The 15,294-nt window shown below is 38.3% G+C and overlaps 1 protein-coding gene across 4 annotated transcripts in view; it reads right to left on the reverse strand.

The window, feature by feature from the left end:
- Window positions 1-15,294, reverse strand: part of LOC126278568 (protein unc-80 homolog) — a 953,735-nt gene that overhangs the window by 250,044 nt on the left and 688,397 nt on the right. For all 4 annotated transcript variants that reach the window (XM_049978772.1, XM_049978771.1, XM_049978773.1 and 1 more), the window contains one exon: window positions 6,039-6,234. In XM_049978772.1, the coding sequence (XP_049834729.1) occupies window positions 6,039-6,234 (196 nt within the window). The remainder of the gene's footprint in view (window positions 1-6,038; window positions 6,235-15,294) is intronic.

A 15,294-nucleotide genomic window follows, 5' to 3' on the forward strand; every position in this document is an offset into this window, starting at 1 on the left:
TTTTTGTTCAAACCACAAAATTTTATTTGTTTAATTGGTTAGTTTAAGTCAAGTGTGTTTTGCCATGGACTCCAGTAACAAACAGAATATCGATGATCCAAGTATTTTGGCAGATAATGGATCCAAAAATGAATATTTACCATAAAATTCAGACCTATCCAGTGCTGCAGGTAAGAGCTGTTTACTTCTTTTATTTTTTATTAATTACTCCAAGTATTTTGGCAGATGATGGATCCAAAAATGAATATTTACCATAAAATTCAGACCTATCCAGTGCTGCAGGTAAGAGCTGTTTACTTCTTTTATTTTTTATTGATTACTCTTAACTACTTAAAGTTTAATGTTTTTTTTTCAAGCTTTTATTGCATCAGAGTTTCATACATTAAGTATAAATTAAGAACCAAAAGCGAGTAATAAAGGTAGAAATTAAACGTGCACATAACTTAAAAATGGAGTCACACCACTAGTCCCATCAACACTTCAGTCTAGAGTGTGTAATGTAGGTTGCACATCTGGATGTCTATGAAGCCATAACAGCAACTAAAAGTAAACAAAAAAGTTAATAAAACCTTCAGGCCTATTGCCTATGCCTTTATGAAATCACAATGACCTTCTGAACATTAGTGTAATTTTACAAGATTTGTAATTTCTTTGTTTCAGAGGATGAGAAATTCAAAGTGATGGCGATGAAGCCAAAGCGTTTGTAGTGGGCCAGTCACAGAAATGTCAGAAAGGAAAAATAAATGAGTGGAAACTCGTTGAAAGAAAGAGAAAGGAAAAATTGTTGCTGGAAAAGAATTTCATAATCCTGATTGCTGATGTAGAAAGAAATGTTTTAATCGGTTATCAGAGCAAGCACGAGAAAGTATTTTTGAGTGTTTTTGGAAAATTGGAACATATTCTGCTCAAAATGCATTGATATCTGACCTGGTAAAACAATATGCACCACAACATTGTCAACCAACAACTAATGCCAAAGAGGGGAAGAAAATACTACTAATATATTTTATTCATCACCCCTACTGTGAGAGCCTCGACCCACTGGGGTAGCCGAGAGAGCTAACGCGCTGCTTCCTGGACTCGGGAAGGCGCTTCGGCCCCGGATTGAATCCATACGGCGGATTAACGACAAGGGCCAGTGTGCTGGCCAGCCTGCTTATGGTTTTCATGTGGTTTTCGACATCCCACTAGGTGAATACTGGGCTGGTCCCCATGTTCCGCCTCAGTTACAAGGCTCACAGATATCTGAACACGTTTGCACTATTCCATGGATTACATTAGACTCAGACAGTTGGGATACACTCCTACCTCCCCGGATTGAGGGGAGGAGGGGGGATTTAGGGTGGCAAGAGGAAGGGCATCTGGTCACCCCTTAAAATTAACATGTCACATCTGATTAACCAGCAGACCCCACAAGTCGGGATTAATGCTTGGAAAAGAGAGAGACTGTGAAAGCCTTGTTTCCAGTGAGAATGCCATTGACTTTGGCACTTTACCTAACAAAAATGAAAGCACTGGTAATGAGAAGGAAGTAATGTTACTTGAATGTATTTAACTTATCAGTACAGTATTTGTTACTGTCCTGAATATCTTTGTTATCAATAAGATTTTCCTCCTGGTTACAACACAAGTGGTGTAAATACATTTAGGCACATGTACACAGACAAAAACATAAGAGATTTAAAAGAAAATGTAGATTTAAATTTGACACTGAAGCTAAAACACACAAAAAAGAACACAGCTGATATCTGTATAACAATTTTAATGGAATATTAAATAGCTCAGAATGAGGATATTTGAGTTAAATCAACTGTGCTGGAAGGGGATCATATATAAATGGAATTTAAATGAATCACATTCACATTGAAATTTCTTAGCAACAAACTTTTAGTGATTTGTTGGCATTAATAACATTGCATGTCTGAGATACAAACAAATAAATTAAAACAGAATGTTTAAGGTGGAGCAGCATGTTTCTCCAGCAGCTGCTGAAATAAGCTCATCAATATACCTTTTTTTTATTGGTTTCTGCTTCAACAGTTTGTGAGGAAAATGATCCTTCTCTATATCAAATGTGTTTAATATTCACTTTTACTTCTAATAAATAATGAATCAACATAAATTGCTTATTTTAATACAATAGTATATTATTGTAATATATTCTGTGACAACTGATTTCTCAAAAATAAAGTTTTCTTTAAGTAAAGACCTGCAATGCAGTTCAAAAAGCTATGCTTACATTTCTCTTATTTCTCTTTCAATTCCGAGATAAATATTCCCCTGCTATACCATTGTATGGTTTGTCTGCTGATCCATCAAATTTCACGTTTTGAGATGTTTCCATTTTTTCTCTGTGGAGGTGTGTGTGTGTGTGTGTGTGTGTGTGTGTGTGTGTGTGTGTGTGTGTGTGTGTGTGTGTGTGTGTTGTGTGAGTGTGTATCACGGAATTATGGGATAATTAAGAAACCATGACTATAAACTGCTGCCATTCCACTCTTGCTGAACTGCAAAGCCATCAACAACAGTGTACAGATTCAACAATGTGTGATAAAGTCAAAAAATAACTATTTTTTTAAAATAACAAATCGTATAACAAATGATTCTTATATATTCAATAATTTGTTTTCTCCATGTTTTGTTCATTTTTTGATATCTTACAATGTAGAAGGTACTTCTGTCACACCCTGTTCTGTATTTTATTACAGTACTGCTATGAAAGTTTTACTCAAACTCTCAACAGAGGTTAATTTTGGGTCAGAGGAGGATCAAATATGTCGATAACGTGTTCAGTGGCATAAAGTGTCTTATAGACAGAAAATTTAACTTGTCAATAACCTTGGTGAACAGTACATAAACATAGCTGTTTGATTTTTATTTTTATTTATCTACGTTTCCAGTTCCGTAGGACCAAATTGAGGAGCAACTTTCCAAGGTCATGGAACATCTTTGTACATTAAATTACAACATAAAAGTAACAACACATAAAATAAAATGTTTATGAACCCTAAAAAGTAAAGCCATAAGTTTAAGTAAACACAGTCAACAACATAACATAAGAATCAGCTTAATTTTTCAAGGAACTCCTCAATAGAACAGATTCGATTTGAAAGTGTGTGGATTACGGCTAAAATTTTTGAATTCTTGTGGCAGCTTATTGAAAATGGATGTAGCAGTATACTACACTCCTTTCTCCACAGGCGTTAAGGAACTGTGATCCAAATGAAGATTGGATTTCTATCGAGTATTAACTGAGTGAAAGCTGCTAATTCTTGGAAATAAGTTGATACTGTTAACAAGAACCGAATGTGAAGAATATGTATACTGAGAGGCCAATGTCAAAATACCCAGACTAGTGAACCGGGGTCGACAAGAGGTTTGCAAACTTACACCACTTATTGCCTGAATTGCCCACATAAATATAATACCATATGTCATTAGTGAATGAAAATAAGCAAAGTAGACTAATCTTCATGTTGAATGATCACTTACTTCAAACACTGTTCGAATAGTAAAAATGGCAGCATTAAGTCTTTGAATAAGATCCTGAACATAGGCTTTCCATAGCAGTTTACTCTCTATCTGAACACCTAGAAATCTTGAACTATTGAGTTCCACCAATCATATGCCCATTCTGTGAAATTAAAATGTCAAGTTTTGTTGAACTGTGTGTTAGAAACTGTAAAAACTGCATCTTACTGTGATTTACTGTCAGTTTATTTTCTACAAGCAATGAAATTGTGTTATGAACTGCACTATTTGAAGTGGAGCCAATGTTGCACACAACGTGCTTTGCTACCAAGCTAGTGTCATCAACAAACATAAATATTTTAAAATTACCCATAATACTAAAGTGCATATCATTTATATAAATAAGGAACATGAGTGCCTCAACACTGATCCCTGTGCCACCTGCCATTTGACCATACCCCACTAAGGCCCCACATCACTGTCAATCTCAAGACTTTGAATAATGACCTTCTGCTGTCTGTTTTTGCAGTGGGAGGTGAACCAATTGTAAGCTACTCCCCGTATTCCGTAATGGTCCAACTTACGGAGCAATATTTTGTGATCAACACAATCAAATGCCTTAGTTAAATCAAGAAATATACCTAGCATTTGAAACCTTTTGTTTCATATATCTGGTACCTCACAAAGAAAAGAGAATATAGCATTTCTGGTTGTTAAATTACTTTTAAAGCCGAACTGTATATCTGATTATGTGACATAAAATGATCAATTATCCTAACATACACAGCTTTTTCAATAATTTTAGCAAACACTGATGGCATAGAAAGACGCCTAAAATTATCTACAGTAGCCCTTCCTCCCTTTTTATCCAGTAGCTTTACTACTGAGTACTTAAATCATTCAGGAAATTGGCCATTCTTAAAGGGAAAATTACAAAAATGACTAAGCATAGGGCTAACATTTGCAGCATAGTACTTTAATATTCTGTTAGGCACTCTGTCATACCCATGAGAGTCCTTAGTCATTTAAATATTGACTCAATCTCCCCCTTCTCAATATCACAGAGGAGTATTTCAGACATCATTCTCGGAAATGCATTTATAGAGTTATATGATTCCTTGTATAAACTAAGTTCTTATTTAATACATCAGCCTGTGGTTTTAATTTTATCCCATGAATTAGCTACTTTATTTGCATACCATGTATTCTTTGCCTTCCTAATAACACTGTAAACACCTTACAACACTGTTTGTACTGTGCTACTGTAGCTTGATTGTGAATACTTCTAATATTTTCATAAAATACCCACTTTATTCTACATTATACCTTTATCCCACTAGTCAGCTACCCAGGCTGCCTTTTATTGTTAGTACCACATTTAGAACATTCTAATGGAAAGCATCTCTCAAAGAGTATGAGAAACATGTTAAGGAGAGCATTATATTTGTCATCTATATTATCGGCACTATAAACATCCTGCCACTCTTGTGTCTTAATGAGATTTAAAACACTCTCTGTTGCCGTTGGATTAGCTTTCCTACATAGTTCATAATTATATGTGACATTTGTTTGACTACAAAAGCCTTTTAGTGATAAAATTTGTGCATCATAGTTTGAAATGCCATTCACCCTTTTACTAACAGAATGATCATCTAATAATGAAGAATGAATAAGAATATTGTCTATGGCTGTGCTACTATTCCCCTGATCATAGTTGGAAAAAGCACAGTCTGCATCAGATCATATGAGTTTAGGAGGCTTTCCGGATTGGGAAGGAGCACCTGGTCCCCGGCAAGAATCCGCCCAACAGAGTTGTGTCTATATCCGGTAAGCCAGGTAGTCTGTGGATGGTTTTTAGCAGGTTTTCCATCTGCCTCGGCAAATGTGGCTGGTTCCCCTTATTCTGCCTCAGCTACACTATGTCGGTGATTGCTGTGCAAACAAGTTCTCCGCGTACGCGTACACCAGCATTATTCTACCATGCAAACATAGGGGTTATGCTTGTCTGGTGGTAGACATTCCCTTGGGGGTGGGGGGGGGGGGGGGGGGGCTCCACTGGGGCCAGACCACACAATAACCCTGAAAGAGTGGTTTGGTGTGGGGTGACGGAGGGATGAATTGGACAGCGGTAGTCGTCATGGGGTTGTGGACCACTGCGTCTGCAGTGCGGACAGAGCCTCTTAGTTGTTTCTATGTCCCCTGTTAATGGACAATACAATACAATACAATAAACAAAATTAATATTGAATTCACCACATATAATTAATTTTTGGTACTTCTGATAAATTGAAAGAGGAACCCTCTATAGCTTGAACAGAAATGCCCTAAAGTCAGAGCTAGGGGACCTATAAACAACAACAAATTGAAGTTGAGTTTCACTAAATTCCACTGCCCCTGCACAACTTTCAAATACCTGTTCAGTGCAGTGCTGTGATATGTCTATGGGCTTAAATACAATACTGTTTTTTACACATTTGGCCACTCCCTCACTCCACAAGGAACTCTTTGAAAAACTGTGCTACAGTGATGTACCAAGAAAATTATCTGAGGAACACGTTAGTAGATGTTACCTTGTGTGGGTCACCATATTCTTTTTCTTCATCAGTATCCAGAATAGCTGATACACTGCCGAACATCTGCAGAATAAATGGCTTACGATTCATGAGGTAGAATTGCTTGACTGCATATTCAACTGTAGTGGTAACTAGTTTATTGATTTGGTGGTTTGCATACAGTTGCAGCATGGTTGGCATTATAAGAAGATACCTAGAATAAAGTAAACAAATTTATAACATCAAATAATGTATGAGACTTTCAGTAACTATCATACTGAAATGCCCAGACACTTGCTGACACCTAATTGAAAGAAACAATAGAAGAATGAAGAAGAAATATTGAATTTCATTTACAAAGTACTTAAACAGTCTCACAAAACTCAATTTCTGCTCTTAAATTACAATATCTCAAAAGTTAAGAATAGAGGAAACCAGTGCTTCAAAAGCTCTCAGTTATGAATAACACTGACCTCTGCTGCAGAAAATGTACGAAGTCAAGTCTTTGGTTTTATTGAAAACATTTTAAGAGTTATCATATGCCACAGATATTTTTTTGCACACACACAGATGCACGTGTGCGAGCGCGCACAACGTACACACGCACACACACACACACACACACACACACACACACACACACACACACACAAACACACACACACACACAAAATAAAAGAGGGCTGGAAGAAATGTAATACATGAAAAGTGCAACAAGCAAACATTAGGTCTAACAAGATCAAAAATAATTCTGACATTGAACTTAATATGGATGTGAGTGGCTTGAAGAATTGTTAACTAACTGAACAATGATGAATTGTTCTTGGGAACATAGCAATGTAATATGATTTTTTTGGTATCATGTTTCAACATGTTTCTTAATTCTCTTGTGGGAAGGTGACTGACACCTGTTGGATGCTATTATTTATTCATGTTTGTTGTTTATTTATGACTTTCATCCCCTGGAGTAGCATTATGCAGGTCAATGCTGACCACTCAGATGCGAGAGTCCTGGATGGTGAAGGTAAATGTGGTGTGGGAGTGACTGTGCATTGAGTCCCAGGGATATTATGCCACTCTGTCCATTGCTGTCATTTTAATCAAGGAACACAACTTCCTAATTTTTGACATTACATTGTCCCTCTCTGAACTGAGATGGAATTTACTCTGTTAGCAAGATTTCATCGAGTCTTATTTGTATTGCTTCCTTGATATAGAATTCCAGAAACACCGAGCAATACATAAAACCATTGTGTCTTTGATGTAGAACACGTGTCCTTTGATGATGCTGCCCTCCTTTATAGCCAACTTGTCAGAGCAGCCAAGATGAATATTCCTTGCATGTTCTACACATTTATGAGAGATGCTGTGTTGCATCTGACTGGTGTTTTGGCAGCTGTACTCACACCTCATACAGTACTTTCCAGGTGTTCTTAAACCACCAGACCACAAATGGGATTGGGCAGATGGAAACACATATGAATCAGTAGAGCTCTGCAAACAAAAAAAGAATGAAGAGCAGGGCAGAAAGTTTCACTGGCTACCTGAGGCATGTTTACACAAAGGTGACACGCTCTGATAAGAGGACCATCATCAACATGATGGAAAAGATTTGGATGAGTCAACTGCATATTCATTCACCAAGAAACTCAAGTTTGCACTGGTTCTAAAACTCTGCTGAAATAGGAACTCGTCAGTGGTATTAAACAAGAAATCCAGGGTGCCTCTTCAACAACAAAAGAAGAAGTTGGGAGGAAGACCTGCCATGCACTCAAGCAAGCGACAGAAGCAAAAATCAACATCTCCTAGAAGAACAAAAAGCATTACATGGCCAGGACAATGAAAAAGACTTGATTTTCTTAGTAGTAGATAATGGCAATGCTACTATATTGCCAAAAACAGAATACTGGTAGAAAACCATGGTGTTACTACAGTATATGGCATGCAATGAAGAGATGGAGAAACCTGCACCAGGAATGATGCCAGAGGCAAGGAAACCACATCACTCTTCAAAAATATGGGCTTAGATGAGAAGAGCATTGGAACACAGTACCCCAGAGCATCTCTACAGTCTCACAAAAATAGAAAAGGAAGTGTCATTACAAGCGATGGTGAATACTTTTGATTTTGCAGCCTATGCTACAGCAAAGGGTCTAGCAAAGATGCTGAAGCCACTGGTAGGACATTGTTTCCAACATGTCAAAGACTCAGTAATGTGTGTCAGTGGTCTGAAATACAGTATGCACCTGAACAATGGTGATCTGCTGGTGTGCTTTGATATCGCATTACTCTTCATGTAAGTTGCACACGAGGACTTCCTACAACTTTTGGAGAAATACTATGATGAGGCCACAACAGAACTGTTTCAAGAAGTTCACCACCACTTACTTTCAATGGGGTGAGAAGTTCTACGGACAGAAAGATGGGCTCTCCCCTGGTTTCAGTAATCACCAATTCGTATATGAACCAGTTGGTGGAAACAGGACTTGGAAATGCTCGGATCAAGCTAATGTCCTTTTACAAATAAGGAGATGGCACTTTCGTTGTGTTGCTGCATGGGGCAAAAGCTTATTGGAGATCTTATGACACTCCAACAGTATGCACTTTTCACAAAGCTCATCATGAGAGTAGAATAAAAGAGATGCCTACCTTTCTTGGACATTTTAATGAATGAGAAACTGGATAGAATGCTCCGACACCCTGTGTGCCACACAAAGACATACACAGGCCTCCAACTAAAGTATGGAAGTTCCTAGCATTCAGCACAGTGCTTCTCACAACTTACTGCACTAGTGCTCAGAACCTAACCAGTTTGTGGCAAAGAGAACTTGACCTCTGATTTACATTCCTGACTTGAAACATCCTTAGTAACAACTACTCAGAGATGTAAATAAAATGTGTTCTAAGAGCAGATGAGTGGGAAAAATGGCCCTGGTGTTCCTACTGCACACTGGAATTTCGAGGTTTGAATCTGTCAAGGTCCTTGACAAACATAATAAGAAGAGATATTCCCACTCTATATGTATAATTAACAACTTGTTGGGGTCCATAAAACATATCTTCCAGCTAGGAACACCAGATATGAACAGCATAATGTGTGAGCACAGCCACCAATACATTGGCCAAATATGAAGCCGAATCTCACATAGATCCGTAGGACACACAGCAAACACTAGCCTCAATTAAACAGACATGTGGAGTATAGCAGGGTACAGCAGTATAAAGACATACATGTTCAATTTCAAAGACATGCAGGTGCTATGTCACATTAGGTATTTCATGGATTCTACAATCAAGGAAGCAACAGAAATAAGACTGTATGAAAATGTACTGAACAGAGACAGCAGCTCCATACTTTCTCTGCTTGGAACAATGCAACAGCACAAATTTAAAGAAGTGTTCACAGATTAGTGTCACAAATGGTCAGAATGGACTGGCAGTCCTGAAACTCAGTGTACCACCACCACCACATCTTCCCCCACAGCATGGCACTCTTCCTTTAAGTTCTTGCAATTGGTCTGCCTGGTGAAACTTCAAGAGATGAACCACATGACCATAATGGATAAATAATAGCATCTGAAATTTCTGGGATATGTGATCGAAAGATAATACATAAGAAATCTGCTTAAATGTCACTCTCAAACAAGCATATTATTCATCTTATTTCATGAGTAGGAACCATTAGTGCAATTTGCTGACAAAACCTGCATTTGTATAATAGAACACTGTATGTAATAATTGTTTGCATGTGTTGAACAGAAGGTAAAGTAATATTGCTTGTGCCCCTAGGAAGTGTAATAGCATTACTAATATTGATGCATAGACTCATGGAATAAGGTATCAGTTATGATAGCAGGGCTCCTGATAAATGCTAACACTTCCCAATGAAAATATGTTTCTCAAGGACATACAGAAGCACAGCTGGTGGTGAACTGCACTAGGAGTTAGCTATTAATTACACTTAATGAGTTTGTTCATTTAAATTGCAACATTCAAACAATATGCAAGTCCAAGAACCCACGGAAACTAATAACCTTAAATGATCAATAAATATGTAACACAGAATTCAGTCTGGTGAGCTAAATGTCACCAACCAGTGGCTATAAACAATGTTGTTATAACAACTTAAACATGGTGTGTTGCTCTGCTGCATTGTATGCAAATGTACGGTAATGACTGGCAGTATCACATCTGCTGTATCTACATTCTTTATTGACAGCCATTACATATACAAAATTATGTTAGCTGACAATTGCATGCTAAATAATGAAAAGGCTAGAGAAACATTAACACAACTATTAACTGTCCAAACACACTGTTCTATCACTGCCAACTGAATGCACACTGGCATGGAGCTGGTCTGACTCAGGGACATTTGCATACATCAGAGAAAATGCAAGAAGGTAAGGCCATCCTGGTAGTGACCCGATGTGTTTGTATTTACTGACTGGAATGCTGGCTGTGTGTGACGGTGGTGTGCTATCTTCACACAGCCACCACAGGCACCGAATACGAATGCAGTGGTGATGGATTGCGTAGGTGTTCCACCACAATATCCCTATTCTGCTGACATTGCTGTACATGGAAAGCATATCTGGTAAAATCTCAATAAAACCTTCTGTGATGCCATTTTCTATGGGTTGCAGGTTGTTGTCATGCTTTGGAACATATGCATCATCTTGACTGATATACTTTTCCATAAACAGAGAGCATTACATATGGAACTCCATGCTTCAAAGTTGTGTCTTCTGCAAAAGACCTGCTGATTTACAGAGCTTCACCATTTGGCACAGCCTTGGTGACAATATAGTGGATGAGATAGTTCGGGTACACCCCTATCCATTTATTCACTTTTTCTGACTTTGTAAACAACTGCAAAATGTCAATTTCAGTATGCTGAAATGAAGTAACTGCAGGAACAATTTATAGCAGATGTCCTGGGGATAAGTGGGCCATATGCTTCCATTGCTCACATTCCCTGCAGTGGCTTACATAACGTTTGCTGTATCAGTAGAGATCCAACCAATCATATCTGCCTTTGACTCTATTAAGCTTCTTTGCAAATTCCAGATGTTCTATAGTATTTGAGCTTCATGAAAATACATGAAAGCTGACCATAAATGAGCCAGGATGACAAGCAACCATTTCCATTCAAATGAGTAATTAATACTTTTATACAAAGTTCTACCTTTTTTTCTCAGTTCTCATTTGACTGCTTCTGTCTCCTCTAGGGTGTCTATCACATTTATCAATGCTGGATCTTCTCTTTGTTCACCAGAAACATTGGTTAGTGCAGTGATGACCAGGATATTATCACCACTGTAATGCTATTCCGGGAGATTCTGCAAATGGCAGTCTGCATCCTTATGTTTGAATGAATATTAGTACACTACAATGAGACAGCACTGGGAGATCAGCAAAGCTGTAAGGATATTCCAATGGATTCTATGAAATGCAGTCAGTCTACTTGTATTTCCATCTACTTTTATACGAGGTCAGTTCAAAAAATTCTGGAACACTCATAATTTCATGCCAATGATGTGTTAAAGCGAAATGTTTACATCCCTGCACGCACTAGTGTTTAATGTGTAACTGCCAGAACTTTCACTGTTGTTTGTCTGTTAGTTATTGTTCAGTGCTTTACTGAGTAGAACATTGTGTCGCACAGTTTGTGAATTTTGAAATGGCAGAGTTACATGAGCACCACATCTGCATTAAATTTCGCATGAAACTAATGAAAAACTTTACAGATACACACCAAATGAAGCAGAAAGCCTATGGTGAAGAGTGCTTAAGGCATACTTGGTGTTATGAATGGTTCAAACAGTTTAAAGCTGGCCAGACAGAACTTAAAGATGACCCTCGTTTAGGACTCCCTTTGACAACTACTGACAATGTTCGCATCAGAAACATCAACGAAATTGTGCAATCTGATCAAAGATTGACTGACCAAGAGATTGCAGCAGAACATAATATTTCAGTTGTCATGAAATACATGACACAGCAAATTTGAATGCATCATGTCACTGCCAATTTTGTCCCGTGGCTCATGTGTCAAGACCAGAAAGACCTTCCCCTTGCAATGTGTTAACGTCTTTTGGGTCAAGTAAATAAGAACAAGATGTTCCTTAACAGAACCATAACTGGTGATGAGATGTGGGTCTACAGTTATGATGTTGAAACCAAGGCTCAATCTTCACAATGGGTCGGGAAAGGTTTTACAAGACCAAAAAAAACTTGTCAGATCAGGTCAAATGACCAAGAAACACCGAGTAAGGTGGCACAGTGGTTAGCACACTGTGCTCGCATTTCGGAGGGTGACAGTTCAAACCCGCACCCGACCATCCTCTTTTAGGTTTTCCATGATTTCCCTAAATCATTTTGAGCAAAAGCCATGATGGTTCCTTTGAAAGGTCACAGCCAACTTCCTTCCCCATCCTTACCTAATCCGATGGACCCAATGACCTTGCTGTTTGGCCCCCCTCTCCAACACTAAATCAACCAACCAACCAACTAAAGCCATGCTGAAACTTCTCTTTGACTTTTGTGCATTAGTTTATCATGAATTCACACCACACAAACAAACTGTTAATTGATGACTATCAGGACATGCTCCAACACCTGCAAAGAAAATGTAGAAGGAAATTGCTTGAAGTGCGGTGAGACAATTCAAGTCTCTTGCATCATAATACCGCACCTGCAAATTCATCCCTGTTGGTGCATGACTATTGCACAAAAAATGAAATCATTGTACAACCTCATCTTCCACACTCTCCAGACATGGCCCCTGAAGACTTTCTTTTTATTTTCAAAGTTGAAAAACCTGCTGGAAAGATGAAGATTTGCAATTATGTATCAGATAAAAGAAAATTCACAGATGGTACTTCATGTAATCCAGCAAGGGGCATACCAAGACTGCTTCCAGAAGTGGATACGTTAATGGGAATGGTGTATCAACTGTGGAGGAGAATATTTTGAAAGAGACCATGCACCGTAAGTAAAAGGCCAGCGCAGAAAAATTTTGTGGAGAAAGTTCCAGAAGTTTTGGAATAAATCTCCTATACTACTGTGACACTGTACTCCTGAAACTTCAGCATGTTGTTTTGCTACTCATCATTATCGATCTTTCAGGCTAGTCAGCCAGTGTAAAAAAAAAGGTGGTCAGCCACAACAGTGAGTATTCTACCATAACATACTAACTGTCCAAACAACTGCAAGGTATCCTTTCTCTGCCATGCCGTAATATTTCCTGGAAGTGTAAGCCATTGCACTTTAAATGGTTTCCTGGATTTGCACCAGATATGCACCTACACTGTAACTCACAATAGAGTATAGTTCTGTCTCAGCACAAAACATTTTTAAAAAAATGCCAGGGCTCATGAAGATGTAAGTGCATCCTTAAATATTGAAAGATATTTCTAGCCTGATCTGCCAGTAACCATCCTGAATGTCCAAAGTGAGGAAATACATCTCATTGTTCAGACAGTCCAATGTGTTACAAGCTCGTGGCAGTGGGCATACATTTGCCTCGATGATGGAATTCAACCACCAATAATAGATTAAAAAATGCCATGAGCCATGTTTCTCCTTCCTGAGACCATTGGGTAAGGACGTCCTGATGGCTGAATGATGTCGTATTGCAGCATCCTCCACACCTCCTGCAAACTGAATTATGCATCATTCAACTAGGGACACCCTGTATGAACACTGGCTCTTCAGTGTATGACTCCAATGGTGATAAGGTGTTTCACACTGGATTTTTCCTGGATTTCCCAGTTCCAAATACACATTCTCCCAGATGAATATACACTTTTTCTGTGTTAAGTGACAGTATACTTTTCCTCGGCACTGTAAAACTTATCACTCCTTTGGTGGTTTATGGTTTTATAAACTGACATAGAGTTACCTGGCACTTTAGAAAATGAAACCCAGGGGGAAAAAAAAACACGTTTTGGAAATATCTTTGATGTGCAGCAAAATCTACGCTGCATATTTTCATGTTACGAAGGTATAAATTTGAATTCCACCAAACACTGCATGTTACTTTCCGAAGCATTGAAATTGAGATTGTGACATGTTTTTCTAAGCCAGTCACAGCTCATGTCACGTGATCTCACCAGCTAATGACAGCATAGGACATGTGATGTAGTCAGCCAATAGTAAGATCACTCTTAAGTAGCGCGTATGCACAAATAAGAAAAGTTAATGGTATAAGAGTGCAACAGGAATTCCACTGTTAAATGCAGAGGAGAGAGCAGATAGGTGGAAAGAATACATTGAAAGCCTCTATGAGGGTGACGATTTGTCTGATGTGATAGAAGAAGAAACAGAAGTCGATTTAGAAGAGATAGGATATCCAGTATTAGAACCGTAATTAAATGAGCTTTAGAGGACTTACGGTCAAATAAGGCAGAAGGGACAGATAACATACCATCAGAATTTCTAAAATCATTAGGGGAAGTGGCAACAAAACGACTATTCACGTTGGTGTGTAGAATATATGAGTCTGGCGACATACCATCTGACTTTCAGAAAAGCATCATCCACACAATTCCGAAAACGGAAAGAACTGACAAGTGCGAGAATTATCGCACAATCAGCTTAATAGCTCATGCATCGAAGCTGCTTACAAGAATAATATACAGAAGAATGGAAAAGAAAATTGAGAATGTGCTAGGTGACGATCAGTTTGGCTTTAGGAAAAGTAAAGGCACAAGAGAGGCAATTCTGACGTTACGGCTAATAATGGAAGCAAGGCTCAAGAAAAATCAATACACGTTCATAGGATTTGTCGACCTGGAAAAAGCGTTCGACAATATAAAATGGTGGAAGCTGTTCGAGATTCTGAAAAAAAGTTGGGGTAAGCTACAGGGAGAGACGGGTCATATACAATATGTACAACAACCAAGAGAGAATAATAAGAGTGGACAATCAAGAACAATGTGCTCGTATTAAGAAGGATGTAAGACAAGGCTGTAGCCTTTCGCCCCTACTCTTCAATCTGTACATCGAGGAAGCAATGATGGCAATAAAAGAAAGGTTCAGGAGTGTAATTAAAATACAAGGTGAAAGGATATCAATGATACGATTCGCTGATGACATTGCTATCCTGAGTGAAAGCGAAGAAGAATTAAATGATCTGCTGAACGGAATGAACAGTCTAATGAGTATGCAGTATGGTTTGAGAGTAAATCGGAGAAAGACGAAGGTAATGAGAAGTAGTAGAAATGAGAACAGCGAGAAACTTAACATTAGGATTGATGGTCACGAAGTC

This window comes from Schistocerca gregaria, chromosome 6, assembly GCF_023897955.1.
Source record: "Schistocerca gregaria isolate iqSchGreg1 chromosome 6, iqSchGreg1.2, whole genome shotgun sequence".
In the NCBI taxonomy this organism is placed as follows: Eukaryota; Metazoa; Arthropoda; class Insecta; order Orthoptera; family Acrididae; genus Schistocerca; species Schistocerca gregaria.